Below are 19,997 nucleotides of genomic sequence, written 5' to 3' on the forward strand. Positions count from 1 at the left end.
CTTGCCTGAAAGGCAGATTTAGTTGCAGGATGTCCACGCACAGTTCACTTCTGTTTGTACATCCGAGGGATTTGCTTTGCTGCTGCTTCAGGGGACTCTCGCCTCCTACTGTGGTTTGTTTTCTCCTTAAAATTAGGGCTCTGGCTTCAGGGCAGTGCCAGCTGATACCTCTCTTGATGTGTCCCAGGAACTTACACCAAGGGCACAGGATCTCAGAATCTGTGCATCAAATACATTCCTTGCCAAACTGGGAGAAAAGGAAAGTTAAGCAATGGAGAACTAGAACCCCTAGAGTCCAGAAATTCAAAACAAAGCATGTTTATTAAGTGGTTTCCTTTTACTTATTTCTCCCCTTTTTTTTTTTAAATAAATAAAACCTTCAGACACATACAAGTGAAACACACCATCCTTCAAAGTGCAGTTACATTTTCACCCCACTCCCAAGAATCACATAAAGCTTTGTCAAGTAACCAAAGAGACTCAGAAGGCAACCTGCAGTCCCTTCCCCTAGCCGCGAGCCTGCAGGGGCGGCCGTGCTGCCCAGCTCGCCAGGAGCCCGTATCTGGGGGCTGTTCAAGATGACAAGGCCGGTTTCAGATACAGTTTGCAAGAGGCAGGCTGCAGAAGAAAGTAGGAAGTTTAAGATACGTAGTATGAAACAAGAACAACCTGTTCAGAGTCCAAAGAGTTCATTACCAGAATAAGTTAGTTACTTTGGGAGCCCTGGAAGGAACGAGGCCGATGACGGTCATAAGTGATAGATCAGAACTGCTGCTCAGTCGCTGCTGGCAGCAGACTCTGCGGTAAGGGATTAAATCATCTTGCCCAAAGTTATGGAATCCCCTTCCCCCCGGCCTGCACCTGGCCCAGGTGAAGTCCCAGCACCAGCCGCTGCCCCGGATTAGTTTGAGTCTGCCCGTACTCCAAGCACACCAAGTAACAGAAGAAAGAGAAGGAGAAGATGAGGTCTGATACTCAAGTTCTGTCTGATGAAATCCCTCTTTCCTGATGTCTTTAGGACTCTGTTCTGCCCAAGGGCACTGAGCAGAGGTGTGGGCACATACAAGTCAGTTAAGTCCTTGCAGGCTCATAGAAAATTGCCATAAATAAGATACAGCGCCACTTAAACTACCATGATTTTGACCTCATCGTTCTCATCAGCACGGTAGAAGAAGGGAATGCAGGGGTTTTCCAGCAGGGAGCCCAGCCTCTCCTGAGGGTTCTGGATTTCTCTGAGAAGCTGCATTATTTGCTTTGCTGTGGGGTCCTCTTGGCTTGGCTGAGCAGCTTTACTGTCAATAGGGGTGAAACCGGATTGATGAAGAGCAGCAGCCTCTTGTTCTGCTTCATCTGACAAATTCACATCTCGTAGCCCTGCAGGGAACACAGACAGGGCAGGCAGGTGACTCCTCCCCTCCACACGGGACCCTGCGAGCGTGGGTTATTCCACGTCACGGAGCGGGTCCTGGCTGCAGCTTACCTTCTCCATCGGTAGCGTTCAGTTCAATGCGCCTCTCCGCTGGCACTACGCTTTCGCTCTGGCTCGCCAACAGCTCTGGGTTTTGAGCAGCCGCTACATACTTGCTGTACCATTCATTTCTTTCCCTGACCAGACGCATCACCAAATCCTGCAGTTCCAGTAGTTTCATCTGCACCAAAGGAAAGGAAAGCCTATGAAATGTGAACACAAACACTACGCTACAGTTTGCTGTCCTGCCTCCATCACAAAATTAGCAGCTTTAAAGTTAAAAGCTCGCGGAAGAGCAGCACGTGGAGGTCTGGACTGTGCAAGTGCTCCCCAGGCCTGCCCTGCCTGCCGCAGCAGTGCAGAAAGGATTCCTTGCCTTCATCTCTTCCTTATCCTGAGCCAGTCGGCTGATGTACTCCTCCTTCTCCTGGTGCCGCTGTTTGAGGATGGCCCTTTGGCTCTGGTATAACGCGATGTATTCCCCTGGAATACAGGAGAAGTGTAAGGAGGGAGTGTTGCAGGGTACAAGCCTTATGGTGAGCACACAACTATGTGGCATGAGGATCCAGTGAATCCAGCCCTGGACTGGAGATCCAGCCTAGTGAGGCAGCAGTGGGAGACATAAACTGCTTGGTAGAGGGAGGACTCCAGCTCCAAAAGCTCTCGGGGACCTTCTGTTCCCCAAATAAATAACACTGAGCCAGCTTTAGCGTGTGCGGGTGTTGCCTGAACATACCAATGGTGTCCGTTTCCCCAGACAGCTGTATGCAGCGATGTTCTAACTCTTCCAGCCGTTCCTTCAGATCAGCTTTCTCACGCATCAGGTCTGTGAAACGGGACTGAGCACAAAAATGGATATCAATCATCTGAACTGCTCACGTACAAAGAATATCCGCGTCAAAGACGACACCCTCCATTCACACCGGTCTGAGCCTAGAGAACAAATCGTGCTGCCTTTACAACTTGTGTCCAATTTGATGCTAAAAAGGAACAGAGAGGAGAGAGCTAGAAAAGGTGTAAAAAAGCATCTCTGCATTTTGGGAAGCAGAAGGGCTGATGAAACAAAGTGCCTTTTAACCTTCTCATTGCTGGAACAGCACAGCTCTGGTCATACCTGGCTCCAAGGCTGCAGACCACCTGCTTCATCCCAGCAGGGTGAAGATACTCAAGTCTGGTTTTCAGCTATTTCTTTAGAAAAAGACCACAGATCAGTGTTAGGCCCTTACACTCAGTCTTTGGGGGTGGGAGGGGAGTTACTGCTGCAAGCTTTGCTGTGCTGAGATAAGCAGTGATAAGCTTTATAGGAAGTGGCTTATTATTATGGAACATCTGCTACTTATTCCCCTACAATTTGTCTGTGTGTGCTGGAAGAGGCCGATGCTGGATCAGAGTCTAGCTGAGCAGTGTAGCGGGGCTGGAAGAAGAAGAGATCCTTTGCTTACCTGTAGTTTCTCCATGGCAGTTTTCAAAGCCTCGTGAACCTCCACTGGAACAGTATCCACAGTGGAACCTGGAAGGGACACGTGTAATTTACAGTTCCTCCCTGGACATGATGTGCTCACAAAACCTTTCAGAGGCCAGAGCAGCTGGCGGGGACATGCCTCTGTATTCACACTGTCCCCAAACTGCACCAAATTTTTACCTCCACCCAGCATGACGTTATGTTGCTGCTCCTGCCTGAGAGCTGCTATTTGCTGGAGGAGGCTTCTGCACTGCTGTTTCTGAGCAGCCAGGTGCTGCCTCATGTCTTCCCGCTCCTTCTCCACCTGGGACATGGCAGATGTCAAGAAAGTGACCTGAGAAGAATTCCAGAGTGTACACATTAGTGCTGCTCCTGTGTGAAGCATGATCAGTGGTGCATGTCAGGACAGGGTAACAGTTCACCCCTTTTTATTTGTGGGTACAAAACCAAAGTAGTAAGTGACTGCCCTGGAACTAAATCAGGCAGCAACTACTGCATCTTTTCTCATTCCCAAGTAGTACAAATACGCAGGTTAAATACTAGCTCCCATGATAGCTGGTTGCTTGCAGTATTTTTCAATTATGACTGTACTTACAGAAAAATCTAGTAGATATTCGACACCATTTCTAAATTACCTTCCAAATTAAAGAGAACATCATCACTGTAATTAGAGAGCTACTCTGCCAGCTGAGTTGTCTTCCTAATTAAAGCCACTGCCAGACTTCCAGCCTATCTTGCAAAGATGCTGCAGAAGTCTTGGGTTTTTGCTGCTCTGCACAAGGCACCGTTACACTTCCCTCATTACTGCGCCTCAGCTGGCAGGGATGACAGCTGATAAACAGCCTACTCCATGCACCCAGCAGAACCTCTCTGCAATTTAACCTGCCTCCTTTTTTAAAGGTTTGTATAGAACTAAAACAATTACCCATTAAGACTCACCATTTCTTCATGGCTTTCAAACTTCTCTGGGATCACAAATGAAGATTTCTGAATGTCTTCGGCCATCGCTTCACTTTCAACTCCGTCTCCTGTAAAAGGAGGGAGGCGAACAAGGAGGTGGTACAGCAGAGAGCCCAGCTCTACCTCCACCCTGGAGACCAGTTGCAGCTACTCACCCTCTAGTCGGTGCAGAATCCTGCCATCCAGGTCTGCTGCTAACTGACTGATCTGGGCCTGCAGCTCTTTGTTTTCCTTAGCTACAGCTTCCAGACTTTCCTGCAAGAGAAAAGCAGAAGGTCACTGAAACTTGCACAAGCCAGACTGGAGACGGTCACTACATCTTCAGGTAGTAGTGTCACACATACACAAAAGCATTGCCTCTGCTCCAGCCAGGTACTGTTCACCTGTATCACACAGGATGTAATCACAGAACCACAGAACAGCCCGGGTTGGAAGGGACTGTGAAAGATCACCTGATCCAACCTTTTGCTTAATTAATACAGAATGTAGTTAAGCACTTTTCCTCCCATCTTTCCACTTTCCCCTTTTTACCATTACCTTGGTCTGCTGCAGCTCTTTGAGGTGCATTTCCACTGTCACCTTCCCCTGCACCTCCTCGTGCTGTAGCCGATCCATCAGCTGTGTCTGAAGCAAGAACTGTTTGTGCAGCTCCTCCTTGTCAGCAGCCAGCTGCTGGTATGCCATGGTGTACTGCTGCAAGTGGCTGTAGTACTGGTCCCGCTGCTCCTGCAGACCCCGAGCCTCCTGTGTTTTCAGTTCCAGCTAACACAACAAGATGGAACCGTCACATCAAACCGTTTCTGCCAGAAAAGCTGATCCGTGTGACATGATCTAAACTGTCAACATTGCCCCAAAGCCACCAACGAGGCAGGCAGCCACCATCTGCCCCCACATGCTGGTCCCCCACATCAGACAGCAGACGATAGGGGAAGGCTCCCAGCTTGATCATTACAATACCAATTTCCATCCTCCCATCACAGTTTGGAAAGTTGCCAGCCAGTATAAACTACGTACTTGCTCTGCCATCCTGCCGGCTGTTGCTTACCGACTCTTTGAGCTCCCCCAGGTTCTCCTGCAGCTGCCCAAGCTTCTTGGCCAGCTCCTTCTTTACATGTTGCTCTGACTGTAGGGCACTTGTAACCTCCATGTTTTCATTTGTCTGCAAGACAAATACCACACTATAAGGAAATTGCCTTGACCAACATAAACTATATATTCTCAATAAACCATATTCATTCCTGATACAACAGGGTGCCATCCCTTGTGTTATTCTGGGGTGTAAATAAGGGCCATAAATTGACTGTTCAGGGCAGTAAATAACTTACAGAAAGGTTCAGAAGATGGGAGAAGAGCAAGGAGAGGGCCAAGGGAATCAGGACTGGGACAGTGCCAAGAAGAGGCCTGGCACGTCACACAGCCTGTCAGCTCCAAAGCAGATGGGTGGTATGAATATCCCAAACAGAGCCAACAGACATTCAAAAACAAGGAAGAGGAGTTAAGAAAGGACTAAAGAAAAATCAGTGGCTAGACCATGTGTCAGTTTGCCAGGGCCCCAGAGGGGGAAGCTGTTACATTGGAAGAAGCAAGAGCAAGGATTCAGCTCCAGGATGGATAAGAATAACAGCAGCAGGAGAGACGACTGCTGAGAACTTCTTCCTCACGGGCAAATACAGGGAACAGAGAACAGGTATCTGCCAAGGTAAAAGAGCAGGAGGAATACTCGCAGAAAGAAACAGCCTGACTGCCAGGGGATGAAAGGGAAAAGGAAACTGCTCTGGACAAAGGTACTGGTTCATCCACCAGAGCACCTGAGGGAGGAGGTTCCCTGTAATTCCTTACTATCAGAGTGGTATCACAGAAAAAGGAGCATCCGTAGCCTCAGAGATGAGAAACAGATAATGCTTCTGCCAGTTTTTTACATCTGTGCTACAAAAGGATTGCACCAGCGAGGGAAGCAATGGGAAAAGATGCATGAAAGTGACGTACCAGTTTGACAAACCCATTCTGCAGCTCAGCCAGCTGCTCCTTGAGGTCCCGGTTCTGGCTCAGTGCCCTACTGATGGTGGCCTTGTCACTCTGCATGTCCTCCAGGATCTGCTGTCTGTCTGCAGACTCCTCGTTGTAGCGCTGCACAGCCTTCTCAAGCTCCAGCAGCCGCTCCTCCTGCTCCCGGTTGAGGTGGCTCAGCTGCTCGTTGTCCCGGACCTGGGCCTGGTACTGCCCATGCAGCTCCTCCTTCTCCTGCTGCAGCCGCTGGATCTCTTCCTGCAGGCTCAGCTCAGCTGCTGTGGGCTCTGCTGGTGAGGAAGGCTCAACGTCCATGGGCTTAACTGCTGAGGAAATGGAATCAAAAGCAGCTCAGTCAAATCTCTGTGTAATACACATCACACAAAGCATACCCCAGCCTATAGGGCTCTGCGTCCCAGAGGGGATCACCAGTTGCAGTATCCAATCCTCGCTGCAGGGCACAGAAAGGAACGCAGGAGCAAAACTACCCCACATGCCACGTGCTGCCAACTCCCTCACAGCCCTCACAAGAGCATCCTGCCTTCCCAAACTCCTGGGCCAGAGCGGCTGCCAGCAGTCAGGCAGATGCTAAAGACACAAACAGTCTGGTCCAGTAGCTGAAGTAGTTCACTTGCTGGTTCCTAGGATGAAAGGTTTCTTAGGGCCACCAGGCTTTCAGCTGCCTTCACAGCTTCAGAGCATCAGACCTACTTGCTCCTCATGTGCAGAAGTTCCTGCACAGCAGTGACAGAGCAGTACTCTGCAATGTGAAGCCCCACTTTGGAAGCCCTACCTGATTTGCTCAACAGCTCTGCAACATTGGCTTCCAGCTCCCGAATTTGGGCCATGTGCTTCTCCTTCTCCTCTGCCATTGTGTGGACCTGCAAGGTCACACAAGTGGAAGTTAATGTTCACAGTGCCTTTCCTCCTGCCTGTGTTTGTCAGAAGCAGCTGTGATACTGCCCCTGATGTTACCTGCTCCGAGAGCTGCTGTACCCGCTGCTGCCAAATGCTCCGCTCCTCCTTCAGTTTCTCTACGTACTGATCTCGTTCTGCCTGGAGCTGGTGAAGTGACTCTGAGAGCTGTTCAAAATCAAACACAGAGAAAATCATACTGGCTAAATAAATTTGGCAGTGACTGCTTAAGGAATAGAGCTTGAGGAAACCAGTGTGAATGCAAAGCTCAGGCTGCATTCTTCTGCCACACAAGTTTCTTTACAGACATCAAGATTTGGATCATATTTCATACAACCTCTTACCTGAGCAACCTGGGTTTCCAGGCTCGCCTTCTCCTCCAGTGCCATCTGCAACTGCTGATTTGCATCCAGACTCCCTGCTTGATTTGAGAACTGCCAACAAAAATCAAAAAATTATTGCAAAATGTTAAGATTTGATTTCTGTGTAGCCTTTCCCCTGATAGTAACCTGCCACATGATCCATGTTGTAATCTTCTATAGCTCTTTAAAGTGCTCCAACTCAGTTAAGTTTGATGAAAAAAAAAAAAAAAAAGGATAAAATCAAAACCTATAGATTTTTAGCCCTGTAAAACAGGCTGAACAGGACAGCTCCTCCCTACCAATTTTATATTTACTGGTTTTTTTAATTAAGAAAATAGGCTTTAATCAAACAATTCGGCTCAGAAACTTTGTGTGTTTCCAGATTCTGTACTATACAGCCAGATCAGATGGTATAAAAGCTTGTGACCTTAAAAGTTGTCAAACATGTCAGGAATTTAAAGCTAGTGTCAAACATGTCAGTGGGCTAAGTAGCAAGGCTGGTTCAGTTGACACACAGTACTTTTCCCAGGAGAGTAGCAGTTGGCTTTATTTCAAGAGTAACTTAAGCCACTGTCTAGAGAGAAGAAAAAAAAAAAAAGAAGAAGAAAAAACCCCATTTTTTTACCCTCATAGGCTCACCTGAACACCAAGCCTGCTCTCTGAACTGCTAAAAGTTCATGCATTCCCTTTCTAACCAGCTGCTTCTCTTAACTTTCCCCAGCTGACCTTCAAGTTGTCATTGTCCAACTCACCTCCCTCTGCGAGGGTGAGTACAAACACCAACCCCTACCCGACTCAGTGAGACCACACAACAGCCAAGTAACCAAAATGCTGAACAGACACAAGCAGGAAAAGTCACCGTATTTTCACACTTGGTATGTTCAGTCACCCTCTCATACTGTGTAACATTCTTTTAGCAGACCAGTGTCACAGTGTCTTTCAATCTACTGCTCCGACTCACAGAATCATCTAGGTTGGAAAAGACATCGAAGATCATCCAGTCCAACCATTAGAATAGACTGTCTGTTCCTTCAGAGGCCTCAGCAAAAGCCTTTCAAAGAGGATGTCCTGATGGGATTTTCTGCTTTCTTTTAAAAATAAGAGTTAAGTCTTGCCCCCACTGTCAGAAGCAAAGTGTTGCAATGATCAGTGAGATCTGCCCTCACATCCCAGAAGTGTTATGGTTACCTGTTGGATCATCAGTTCAGCCATTTCCAGTTTCTTATGCAAATCCTCCATATCCAACTTCATAGCAGAGTTCTTGGAAACCAGGGAGTGAACCTTCTCTGACAGCTCCGAATTCTGCTGCTTTATTTCCTCACTACTTTTGCTGAAACAAGCAAACAATTAAAATGGCATCACTTTATGTACTATGGGTCTGCTGATGTCCATGCCATAAATTTACAATCCAGTTCTTCATAGTAGCTGGAATCAATAGAAACTCACATCTAATTACTTTTTTTTTTTTTTTTTTTAATTGAATAGCCAGCCTCCCAAGTCACCACCTGTGGTCCATGCCCCTTGTTATGTTTTGTGGCTCTACTGAGAAGAGTAGTGTTACTCTGCAGTAACAAGCAGAATGGACTTACCTTCGTTTGTACAGTTCCAGTTTCAAGTTGTCTCGTTCCTTCACTAACTCTTTATTATGCTGGAGAAAAAGGAAATTATTGATTCGTCTACTGACTTTAGCCAAACAAATAAAATGTTAAAGAAATACTTCATTTCACCTTTAGCATATCAGCTGAAGTGGAAAAGGTCATAAATGTCACAATCCTCAGGACAAGTTTGCTTAGAACCTCTTGAATTTGCCAGGAATAAGTCTGCTCAGTCTTTTCAAATGTGACGCTACTAACTGAACATGAGGTTATTTCTGCAAACTTTTGGATGAACATCAATACTAAAGTGTCTGTTTGATGGAGACCCTCCTGGGACAAGGTCTCAGTCAGGCTTCTGTTGCGTGGAGCTGGCAAGACTAACGAAGTAAAGCGCCAGATCTGAAGACAGCAACTGGACCATATGATTAGTGGTCACAGAATCCTGAACAAAGTTTGCCTTGATCATGGAGAATACAGGGCTTTACAAGGTTAATTAACAATTAACAAGGTTAATTTCTGTCTCTTCTCTAAGCAGGGACTACAGACATTGCAGTAGTGTAGTGACAAGTGAATAGCCAAAGGCAGAGCTGCTGGTTAAGCATAAATAGAGGTGACTCTTACCTTCTCTGACTGTTTTTGCTGCATAGAGATGGAGGACAAAGTACGTTCTAGCTCTGATACCCTCTGGCGAGATGAATGTAAACGAGCAGCAAGGTTTTCAGCTTCTCCTAAACAAGTCAGAGCAGAGTCAGTTGAGGCTAGACCACACGGAGTTTTTTGGAACTGGCTGAACAGCACTTTCTACTTTGTCAACAAGCTTTTAAGGCAGCGCAGTGCTTTGTAAATCAGTAGGCCTGGTTCCACTCCTGGCTCTACAGGTGATTCACGGGCAACTCCAGGCATTAAAGCTCTCTATAACTACCTTCCTCATTATTAGAGGGAGATGATGAAACTTCCTTTGCAGAACAATACACAATATGTTGTTTGTTTGTTTTTTTCTAATAGAATAAATTGCTCAAATTTAGTTCAGAATGAAAGGCTCGGGTAAAACCTACATTAACGACAGCTGTGTGGGAGGGAGGGAGGCCAGAGAAAAGAGAACAAAATTTTAAAAGCATCAGAATAAAGTCAGAAAGGAACAGTCTGGGGTAGTCACCAGGCCGAAAAAGGGCTGACAAGGCTTTAGTGATGCACAAAAGAACCTCAACTGCCATGGGATCAACACGTTCCCATCTGGGGGCAGTACGATAACAGAAGCAGTGACGGTGCCAAGTACTGCTCATTAAGGAGTCGGTGTGTGTTGTGAGCTGGCTGCCAGCAACTATCACGCCGGTGACTTGAAATCCACAGTTTAACCAACAGCTTGAGCTGGAGTGCTCACAATTACCTGATTTCTGCCGTGCAGCTTGCTGAGTATGTCCAAGGGCTGTCTGCAACTCAGACTTCTCAGAAACTAGAATTCCAATAGTCTGGATATGAACCTTTGGGAAAGGAAAATCAGCTAAGCACAAAACATCTTTGCTTGTAATTAAGGATTAATTCAGTAAGGGTAAAGAGCTCTTGCAGTTCAGTACAGTCTGGCTGACTGACTCCCAGTGTTCCTGAAGTAATGAACTCATGGCTTCCAGGATAAAGACTACAAGTGGTCAGGAATCCAGAAAACAGCAGAAGCCAGGTGATATTACTGTAATGGAGGCTTTGCCTTACCTGTAGCTGTTCCCTCAGCGCTGCTTGCTCTTTAGAAAATTTCTGTTCAAAATCCTTCTTTTCCTGTATAAACAAATGATGCCTATTCAGCACAAAAATGTAAATAGTTAACCCTTGTTGTTTTATGTCAAACTAAAAAAAGCAGCGATTTACAGTATTTTTAAAGACATACTTCATTTTTCCATTATTTGAACTACTTCATTATTTATCCATCCTAGAATGGCAGTGACAGCATAACACAAGCATTGCTAGCATAAATGTCTGGAATGCAAGCATCTCTTGCCTCCACTGCACTCCTCCAATACTTGAGCATTTAAATATTAGCTTTTGGCAAAATAAGATTGCTACCTGCCAGGCCTAACTCATGAAGTCAAAATATTCCATGTTATGCTACAAATGAAACTGAATCTAACATAAGATCACATATGCCTGTGCCACAGTCCACTATGCTTTCTGCTCACAGAAACAGGTACCTATTTCCGTATCTATCCAAAAATAGGACACGCTTTACCTTCTCCAGCTGATTCACTGCTTCTTGGTTCTGCTGTTTCTACGGAAGAAAATTGATGTGCCAGTATTAAGAGAAAATACTCTCATACTGCTGAAACACATTTTCACTTTAATGAAGTAGGATACATGCCCAATTAATGCAAACAGAATTTCCATTATCATTTCTGTAGAAGACTGAGAAGTTCGTCTTGGCAATTAAAAATAATAGATCTGGGGCTCCCTTCACTAATATATTTTATATGCCAGATATGTTTTTCATTGCTCAGTACATTACCACAGTTCTTTCCAAATACCACTACTGAAACCCCTGTAGGTCGTATTTGAGCATCCACCAACTTCAGTTAAACTTCACCCCACATCTATGAAATTAATCATACTAATCCTGGTGTATTAGGATAATCACCAAAAATGCTTTTTAAAAAAAAAAAAAACAACAACAAAAACCAACACAACCCAAACCTCTAAAAAAAAAAACCAACCCAAGTCTTTTCCTTCAGTGCAGACCTTAGACCCTTATCCTACTTAACAACTGGCCTTTAAGTCATGCAGAGCTGCACTTATGTTGGCAGGATTCTGCAAAAGCTGGTACAAGAGCGAGCTGAAGCCAAATGCAAAGAAAAGGGATAATTCTGTCCTAGCCAATTTCAATCTTATGGGTGAAGTGTCCCTTCCAACTTGAGATATTCCATGATTCTAAGTATTTGGAGATTTGTTGACTATACATGGTGCATCTCTAGATACGAGGTGAGGGAGACACCAGTGGCAGCTGTCTGCCCAGGCTGCCACACAAACTGTGCTGCTGCATTTGCCATTTGCTGCTGTTGTCCCCCTGGCAGTTTTCTCATAGATGCCTCATAAGTAACTATATAATTAGTACTTTTTCCCCTTCCCAAAGAATGAACATTGGCCAAGCTGTTTCTTTACTACTACTACTTCAGTGCATTTTGAAACATGACTACAGATGGAAGGGTGATGAGTTAGAAGTTTTGATTCTAACAATGCCAGTGCACAACATAACCAGGAAAAGCAAAGGCAAGACCACGAATGCAGCAAAGGCCCTACATAGTTCCAAGCAAACAGTAAAACAGGCAAACAAGGAGAATCTTGGGTGGGCAACACACTATACCAGGTACCTCTGCAGCCCAAAAAAAAAAAAAAAAAAAAAAAAAGAAACAGAATGGAACGAAAATAACCCAAAACCAGAAATAAAACAACAAGAGGGGTCATGGGGTACACAGGGAAATGCTGAACTCTGGGGAAAGTGTAGTTTTTAGAGAGGAACAAAATGGGGGAAAGCACTGGACACAAGAAAGGCTCTTTTCAGACTGAAACAAGTCCACTTATCTGCATTTCTTGCAGTGTTAAAGCTGAAGGCTGAAAAGCAGCAGCAGGAATCCATGCAGGCCACAGCACAAAGCAGTTCATTCATCGTGCCAAGAGAAGCTGAGGATATGATCAGAAACCACCCCAGGCTCTCTCTTAGACCTATTGCTCCCACTCTGCTGGTATATTTAGAACAGCATCACCACCTGCAGAAACAGGTTTTCACACTGCTGCCAGCACCAGAATTCTGTATTTCAAGGATTCAGACCAGGATCAGAAATAGCTGTTTTATCAGGATGCTTATCATCCAGGGAAAGCATGATGAGATCAACAGAGCACACTTAAATGGAAACAACAAAATTGTTTCTTGTTCCTCTGATGAGCCAATACATTCACAAGTGGCCTTAAACTTTGATCCTATTAATGGGTTTTCCATACAGCCCATTTTGTTCCTTACAACAGCCTTCCTTGTGGCACTATGAGAGAACCCATAACCCTGCAGACACCCAGAGAGCATGGAGGAGCAGCAAAGACAATGTCAAACTGGTTGGTTGGATTGTTTCTTACCAATTCCTCTATCTTTGTAACGAGCTGTTTGTTAGTTAGATTGCTGGAGTCCAGGGCTACTGCCAGCTCCTGGTAACGTGTCTGATGGGCACATGCAATCAGGAGAAAAAGGATGGAGCAGAAGAGGAGGAGGGGAGGAAAAAAGCAATAATTAAAAAGGACAGAAAAAATAAATCATTATCACAGTTTGATACAATCAGATTCTCCAAACAAAACAAAACCTAAGGTTTCAACAAAAGCAGCTGGGACCTCAAGATACTTTATCCTTTTCCACTGAGGCTTCATTTTGACAAATGCAGTTTCATGGAAGCTGGATTATCCCCAGTCCTTAAACTGGAAACACCTCTGACACCTGCCTCCTACGGCTGATCACAACTACCCAACTACAGCACAAGACGACCCTAGACGGCAATGTACATGAACTGTGCATTCAGTTAGGTCTCATTAACGCTGCTGCAAGCACAGAGTCCAAGTAAGTGATCAACAGTAAAGTCAAAAAAGAAGAGGGATAAAAAAAAGATAGATTAAGAAAAACTTACTTCCATTTCCTTAATATTTGTAGAAGAAACAGCACTTTCCCCATTCACATACGACGTAGACTACAAGTAAATCAGTCAAATAAATCAGTTTTAATCCCCAAGGCAACAAATCACTATTAAGTAAGAACTGACTATCATAATAATACTTCTTATAGCACCTTTCACTTCAAATTACCACACACAGGCACAGAAAACATACTTCCCTGGCTAAGGATAGATGCAAGACTCCCTCTGTGACAAGCTGATATGAATTATGCAGATTGACTTCAGATTCCTTTACACTAAATCAAGAATACGTCTTCCCATGAATACATGCTGTTCATTCATCCCACTCTACTTTTCTTCCTACTGCTGAAATTTCACATGCCTAAAACAGGATTTTTTGCTTCTCAATGTTTAAATATCATATTGTTTAGTAGGATGACTGCAGACACCTCTGCGACTGAGGAGTGTTTCCTTGACCTGACTGCTTAAAGCTTTACATCAAACATCAAGAGAATTAATAGGACAAGTGGATCAAAATGAGGCCGTACCTGAGAAACCAGGCCATTGAGTTGTTCAGACAACTGGCGGAGACTCTCTGTTGACGAGAAAGACCTGGGAACAAAGAAGGACCTTGCGATGAAAATATCTCCCAGAGAACCGCCCCAATCAGAACAGCACTGGGGAGGAATAAAACCTTACATTTGTTGGGATCCTGTTGCAAAACTGTTTATCAAACACAGACACTCACCTGTTCTCATCCAAAGCGTTTTTATGATCTTCAGCTTCATGAATCTGTGGATTGAAATACAAAAACTTAGAAGCCTGTAAAAGAAGATGGGAGTTACATTTGTGAATGTGTCACTAAGACTTGATTACACCTGGGCTCAGGTTCCCCAGTACCTGTAATTACTGCTTCCCAGAGAAAGATGAACTTAAAACCACCAATTCAGTCCTGGCTTACACATAATTTCCGAGTGGTGTGAGCCCAGGTTTCTTGGAATGGAGAAACTGAAGTATTACAGGCTTTATGTTTGCTTTACTATTTATCAATATAACCAACACTTTGCTTTGCTGGAAAAAAACTTCAACTGAATCTTTAAGTAGTGAAAGGAAACACAGACTGATCTGACTGGAGACCTTCTGTCTTATTAAGGGTATTTTCTGCTACTGAAATAGGAGACAAGGGGAAGGAGAACAGCTTTGGAAGACACAGAGGCATGTGCATGCTAGTACTCTCCTTGCTCTCCCAAACAGATAGTGACTAGATGGAGAGTGGAGAATGCAGTATTGTTAGCAGGAGAAAATCTGAACTAGTCATGTCATATTTACGGAGATCATCTTTCCCCCCCCAAAATGTGGTATGTCTAACCAATATTCAATGGCAATATTCATGATAATTCACAAACCTGTGTCAGCTGCATGCTCGCAGGAGCAGGCAGAACAGAACCACAACTAGGTAGACTGTTGCTGTTAGATAGCACAGGGACATCGGTAGCAAGCTGTTCAGCATTACGAGTGGCAACATCACTGTCAAAGTATGCCTGTCACAAAACACATCACAGGAATTACAGCCTTCATGCAAAATGAATGAAAACACACATGAACGCATCACCTTGTGATCTGCCTGTGAAAACTAGACAGATATGAACAATCAATCATTTAGAAACATGTGGAAGGGAATCTGTGTTCTCCCCAGAGCAAACAGGTGACTCCATCAACCCACGATCAAACACTGTCCCAGAACTGTGCCCTCTCAGAGCCAGTCTGAAGAAGTGGTATCCCATAATCAAACTTGCTTCTTTAACACAGGGAAATAATGGCACCCAACTCTTAAGTCCACACACTAGATGTACTGCAAAGGACTTGCCAAAAAGCGAGCAAGAGCAAAGCCAGATGGTAGTCACTCTGCTTTGAAAAGCACTACCTTCAAGATGTGTCTGGGGAAAACACTGATCACTGTTTGCAAGTAAGATGGAAAAGAACAGGTTAGTGACTGCTTGAAAACTGGGTTAGTCAAACTCAAACACTCTATCTAAAACTTGATGAAATTTGTGGCACGCCATGAACCACAAGTTTAGAAACAGGACATTTATGAACAGGCCAATCTCCACATGGCTGGGAGCAGGTGCCTGTGGCTAGGAATCCCGTGACTACAAGCATCTAAATAGAAAAGAGAGGGGCCAAAAAACTATTTCTGGACAGCGATGCAAGTTCTCATCCAGCCTTCGTGGGAGGATGAATACCATCTAATGACACCTCTACCAAGCCACAGTGAACTGGACAATTTCATTTATCTTGTACAGCATGGGAGAGCTGTAGAGGCCCAGAGCACTGTTCTAGTGTTTTATGGCAATTTGGTTTATTGCATCATCCAGCTTCAGTTAAGTCACCATTTAACAACACTACAAAGCAAATGAAATCGCCTGTCAACATCCAACCCCACCAATATACTGCAGCTCTCTGCTATTCCATCTGAAAGAGCTACCTCTTACTCCAGTCACTTCCTTCTTGGCACTTCAGAGGAAACAAAAAATCCCTCTCCTGGCATTCTCTGTTTACCTGCTCAGCACTTCACTCATGAATCAAGCAGCAAGGAGAGTACAGTAACAGTGAAGACAGATTTAACGAAAGCAGTAAGATGGAAGACTGCAGAGGGAAACAAATAGAAGTTTCTTAATTTCTTTTTAGCAGGACAGATACTTGTGCTCTCAAGGAGCAACGTATGTTAGGTGCTTATAGGAAGGTCAGGAATTCCCTTCTTCTAGCTACAGGTTACTGCAGCTTTATTGGTTCAGACACTCATCAACAGAGAACATCAGATGGACAGGAGGAATACCTTCCCCACTACATCTCAAAAATGTTTCCCTAATTTCTTCTGATCAGGACATTCTTTTTGCTTAATGCTTCAAGATGCAAAAACCAGTAACGTGCCTTAACCACAATAACTCCTTCCTTCTTCCTTCACAATAAGCAGTTTTGAAATAACTTTTTTAAAAAGAACAGACTATTTGAAAAGCTGAATTTGTTGGAAACAAAAATAGTTAGGAACAAGACACTTATGTGGAAATTATGCATTGTGAGGCTCTAATAATGTAGAGTAAAAAGTTAGTCATTCTGCTCAGCTTAGCTTATAGCAGGAACCATTCGCTTTCACACAAAGGCTCCTATTTTGTTGGGTTTTCTGTGTTTCACAGCCAAGAAAGCTGAAGAGGGTGAAATGGGAGGGGTCTGCCTCACATTAAGACACCAATGGCAGCAGTAGCTCAGATGCCAAGGATCAGCTTTTCTGCCCTATTAGCGTCAAGTGAGTTTCTGAACAGCATTTTCCTGACTCAGGATTTTTACAAGACAGCAACTGGAAAGATAAATCTTTCTTTCATTAAATATTGCAATTAAAAATTTGTTTTCGAAATTATTCCTAAAACCACAGACAAAATAATCCACAAATTCCATTAACAGCCAATGAGATCAAAATGTATCTATGCTAAAGAAACAGGGCAAAAACCAATGGGAAAACAAGAATGCACAGAAGTAATAAATTCTCCATTTTCAGAACAGGACTAAAACTGTAGACACAGGTAGGCCTTCACTGCAAATGCCATCTCAGCAACAGCACTGGACCACCCATCTTCATCTCACCCTCCAATGTGAAACAAGTCTCTTTCTCCAAGATCCACTTACACTGAGCTTATGAGTATTAACTGAAAATAGTCCCCATGACAAGAGTGAAGCTTCAATCAAAATACATGGTGTGCCTGTCTGGCAGCAGGAGCAAGTAAAAGCTGACAATATGTCTTCACGTCGCTCAAGTTCTACTGATACACAACCTACACGCACAAAATTCCAGTTGGAGAAAGTTTCTGCTGTTCACTCTGGCTGTTGGACAAAACAGCTGCTGTATTATCACACACAGTCACACAAAAAAAAAAGGAGAAAAGGGATACAAAGGCAATTCAGAGTGAACTCCATTCCATCTTGCAGGTTTCACTGCATCTCTCCAGTGACCCTGGTGATTACTATAATTGTATTTACTGCTGAAGACACAGGGATATGCAGTAAAAATAATAATGAGTTACTTTATGACAACCGAATTGACATAATGGTAGGGAAATAAGCTACAAAAATGATGCAAGTGAAAATGAAAAGCAGAGCTCTGGTACGACAAAATTGAAAGGAAATTCTGGGCTACAAAATTTGATGTCCCTGAGCTATCACAATTTGAGCCTTGTTCAAATAAACTGACTGTCTGAAAAGAAATTTTTGAAAAGGCTTGTTTATGTTTGCTCCTGAACACGTTTCTATTGCTTATTGGCATGCTTCCTGCCCTTTCCTCTTCAGAAGCTTGGGAACATGAAGACGCTAAATGCTTGACTCGAAGTATCTGACTTCCTGCCTATACATATTTAAACCAGTGGTACTTGCCAGACTGTACATCACCTGGGCAAGTTTCATCGCCTGCCATAAAATGGGTTGGCTGGAATAACTAGGCAGCTTACTTAGGGCAGCTGCTTGCCTGGAGATAAGCAGAAACTTGCCCTTCAGAAATGAAGTGCTAGAAAATACAGCAATGACATGCACAACTAGAGAAATACAGACTAAGAAAAACACTACCACTTCCTAGTGCACTGTTCCTTGGTGGTTACTTTAGTTTATTGCCTCACCCCAAATTCCCAGTTTTTCTCAAAGCTCAGCTGTCTCAAGGAAGAATTTCTGACAAGGTTCACTTTTTCACATGTTAAGTTTGACACAAACCAGAAGGGAACAAGCACTTACGAGCAATGGAAATGGATGGTAACAAATAGCTCCATGTTAATAAACACAGCAACAAAACTCAAGCGACTGACAATGGATATGTCAGGACAAGGCTCCATCCGAAAAATCAAGGTCAGTGTAAACAGAACCCGAAGCATGCAGGAGGGAGAGCGCGTCACTGCGAGGGACACGAGCACTGCCTCACCTTCCTCTTGTCCAATGAGGGTATGGCTACCCCATTGGAGCGGTTAAGGTCTGACACCAGCACCTTCAGAATGTTCTGAATCTAAAGGAGGCGAAAGAAAAGGGGAAAGAGAAACGGCTCAGAAAAGGACAGAGAGAAAACGGCAATCAAAGGTAGCCAAAGAAACCAGCATCCTCCAGCTCGTGTACATCACACACCACCTCAGCATGTACCCTGACTCTAGTGTGCACCTTCCAGGAGAGGTAGTTGCTGACTATTGTAGCACACTTCATATGCTGGTGACACAGGCATCTACGCCATTCATCTATTACACTGGCACAACCCTTCCCCAGCTCTTTGGAAAAACCAAAGAACAAGGAGGTAGCAAATGATTTGGGAGAAAGAATGAGACACTCACATTCTCTGGAGGCTGCCGGTCATCGTTGGTGGGGGTCTCGGGTCTACTGCCTTCTTTAGTTTTGCGTTTTTTCTTAGTTCCTGCAGTTGCTCCAGGGCTATTCTTCTGCTGATATTCCTTCAGCTGGGAAAAAAAGGAAAAATCTGAAGTCCAAGCACAATATGCCTTCAATGAATATAATATCCCACCCCCCCAAAAAAAATTCAAACAACAAACTCCACAGGGTAAAAGAATGTAAAAAGTGTAAGGACAAGAAAAGCAGTCTTCAAAGAATTTGTCCCTCTGGGGGGAAAAAAAAAAAAAAAAAGAACAAATCCAGAGAAGCCTAAAGAACTAGTGTAAGGGGTTTATGGCAAGAGGCTCAGAAGTTGTAAATGTTCCACTTCTGTATACATCTAATGATGTTCTTGGGAAACAATCTGATACTCCATACTGCAACTAAAAGGAGATTAAAAGAAGTATTTTGGGGGTTTTTAGTGTTATCACTAAGATCAATAAGGAAAAATTAATAACGGGCAATTAATCCTGAATGCAAAGTGAAAAAGCAGTGCCTGATAGCAAGATCTTCCACTCTGTGAAAGATTTTAGGAAGGAAAATGACAATCGCCACAGATAACACATTAATACAGGTATTGTAATAACTGTGAAGTAAGAGGAGAAGCAATCTACAACTGATTTTTAAATCATATCCACTTCACCCAGGAAAAGCTAGTCTGATAAGCTGTAACTTGAAACCTGCTGGGTCTTCCGGCATTTTTGTGTATGTTACTGAACACCGAAACCCCGGACCAAGTGAGTCCCAGGCAGTTATGTAAACTGTCCGCTTCCACCTGCCCCCGGCACAGCCAAAACACCCCCGTCCCCCTGCGCCAGACACCGGCAGGCCGGGCATGGCTGCGCCCGCGCTTCGGAGCCAAGGTGGGAAAAAAATAATACATGAGAAGAAGGATCCCATTATTCGGAGGATTTCAAAATGGAAGCCTGAACTGCTCCAGGACACTTTCCCATTCGTATGACTTTGAGATAGAGGCGCATCCCGCCGGGACGGACGGGGCCGAGCAGCCCCGGAGAAAAAAAATAAGGGGAAAAAAAAAAAAGAAAAACTAAAAAAAAATAAAAAACCACAAAGGGGGAGTGGGGGAGATGCGGCGGGAAGGGAAAACACCAAAGCAAGCCAGGCAGACCGCCCAGCACCGCAGCAGCCCGGGCCCGGCCTCCCCCCGGCCGCCTCCCCCGGGCTGGG

General features: G+C 44.4%; 1 protein-coding gene across 1 annotated transcript; it reads right to left on the reverse strand.

Annotated features, from left to right (window-relative positions):
- Positions 1-344: 344 nt before the first annotated feature.
- On the reverse strand, positions 345-19,789 carry GOLGA2 (golgin A2). The gene is made up of 28 exons (XM_026860676.1): positions 19,772-19,789; positions 18,755-18,877; positions 18,358-18,438; positions 14,807-14,941; positions 14,149-14,192; positions 13,949-14,012; positions 13,416-13,475; positions 12,877-12,957; positions 10,988-11,026; positions 10,477-10,539; positions 10,157-10,250; positions 9,391-9,497; positions 8,764-8,822; positions 8,363-8,504; positions 7,157-7,246; positions 6,873-6,980; positions 6,691-6,778; positions 5,877-6,223; positions 4,936-5,049; positions 4,428-4,652; positions 4,046-4,145; positions 3,870-3,958; positions 3,111-3,264; positions 2,911-2,978; positions 2,205-2,307; positions 1,845-1,951; positions 1,481-1,649; positions 345-1,374 (listed from the first exon to the last, which is right to left on the reverse strand). The coding sequence occupies exons 1-28, from the start codon at positions 19,787-19,789 to the stop codon at positions 1,124-1,126; spliced, it is 3,123 nt and encodes a 1,040-aa protein (XP_026716477.1). The 3' UTR covers positions 345-1,123.
- Between the last annotated feature and the right edge of the window lie 208 nt (positions 19,790-19,997).

This window comes from Athene cunicularia (assembly GCF_003259725.1).
Source record: "Athene cunicularia isolate RWA chromosome 17 unlocalized genomic scaffold, athCun1 chr17_part1, whole genome shotgun sequence".
NCBI lineage: Eukaryota > Metazoa > Chordata > Aves > Strigiformes > Strigidae > Athene > Athene cunicularia.

Excerpts from the sequence above, each read along its gene's own strand:
- GOLGA2 (XM_026860676.1), bottom strand. Across the intron at positions 10,251-10,476 it reads CGCTGAGGGAACAGCTACAG|GTTCATATCCAGACTATTGG; the intron begins GTAAGGCAAAGC and ends CCTTTCCCAAAG. Across the intron at positions 4,146-4,427 it reads AAGAGCTGCAGCAGACCAAG|GAAAGTCTGGAAGCTGTAGC; the intron begins GTAATGGTAAAA and ends TTTCTCTTGCAG.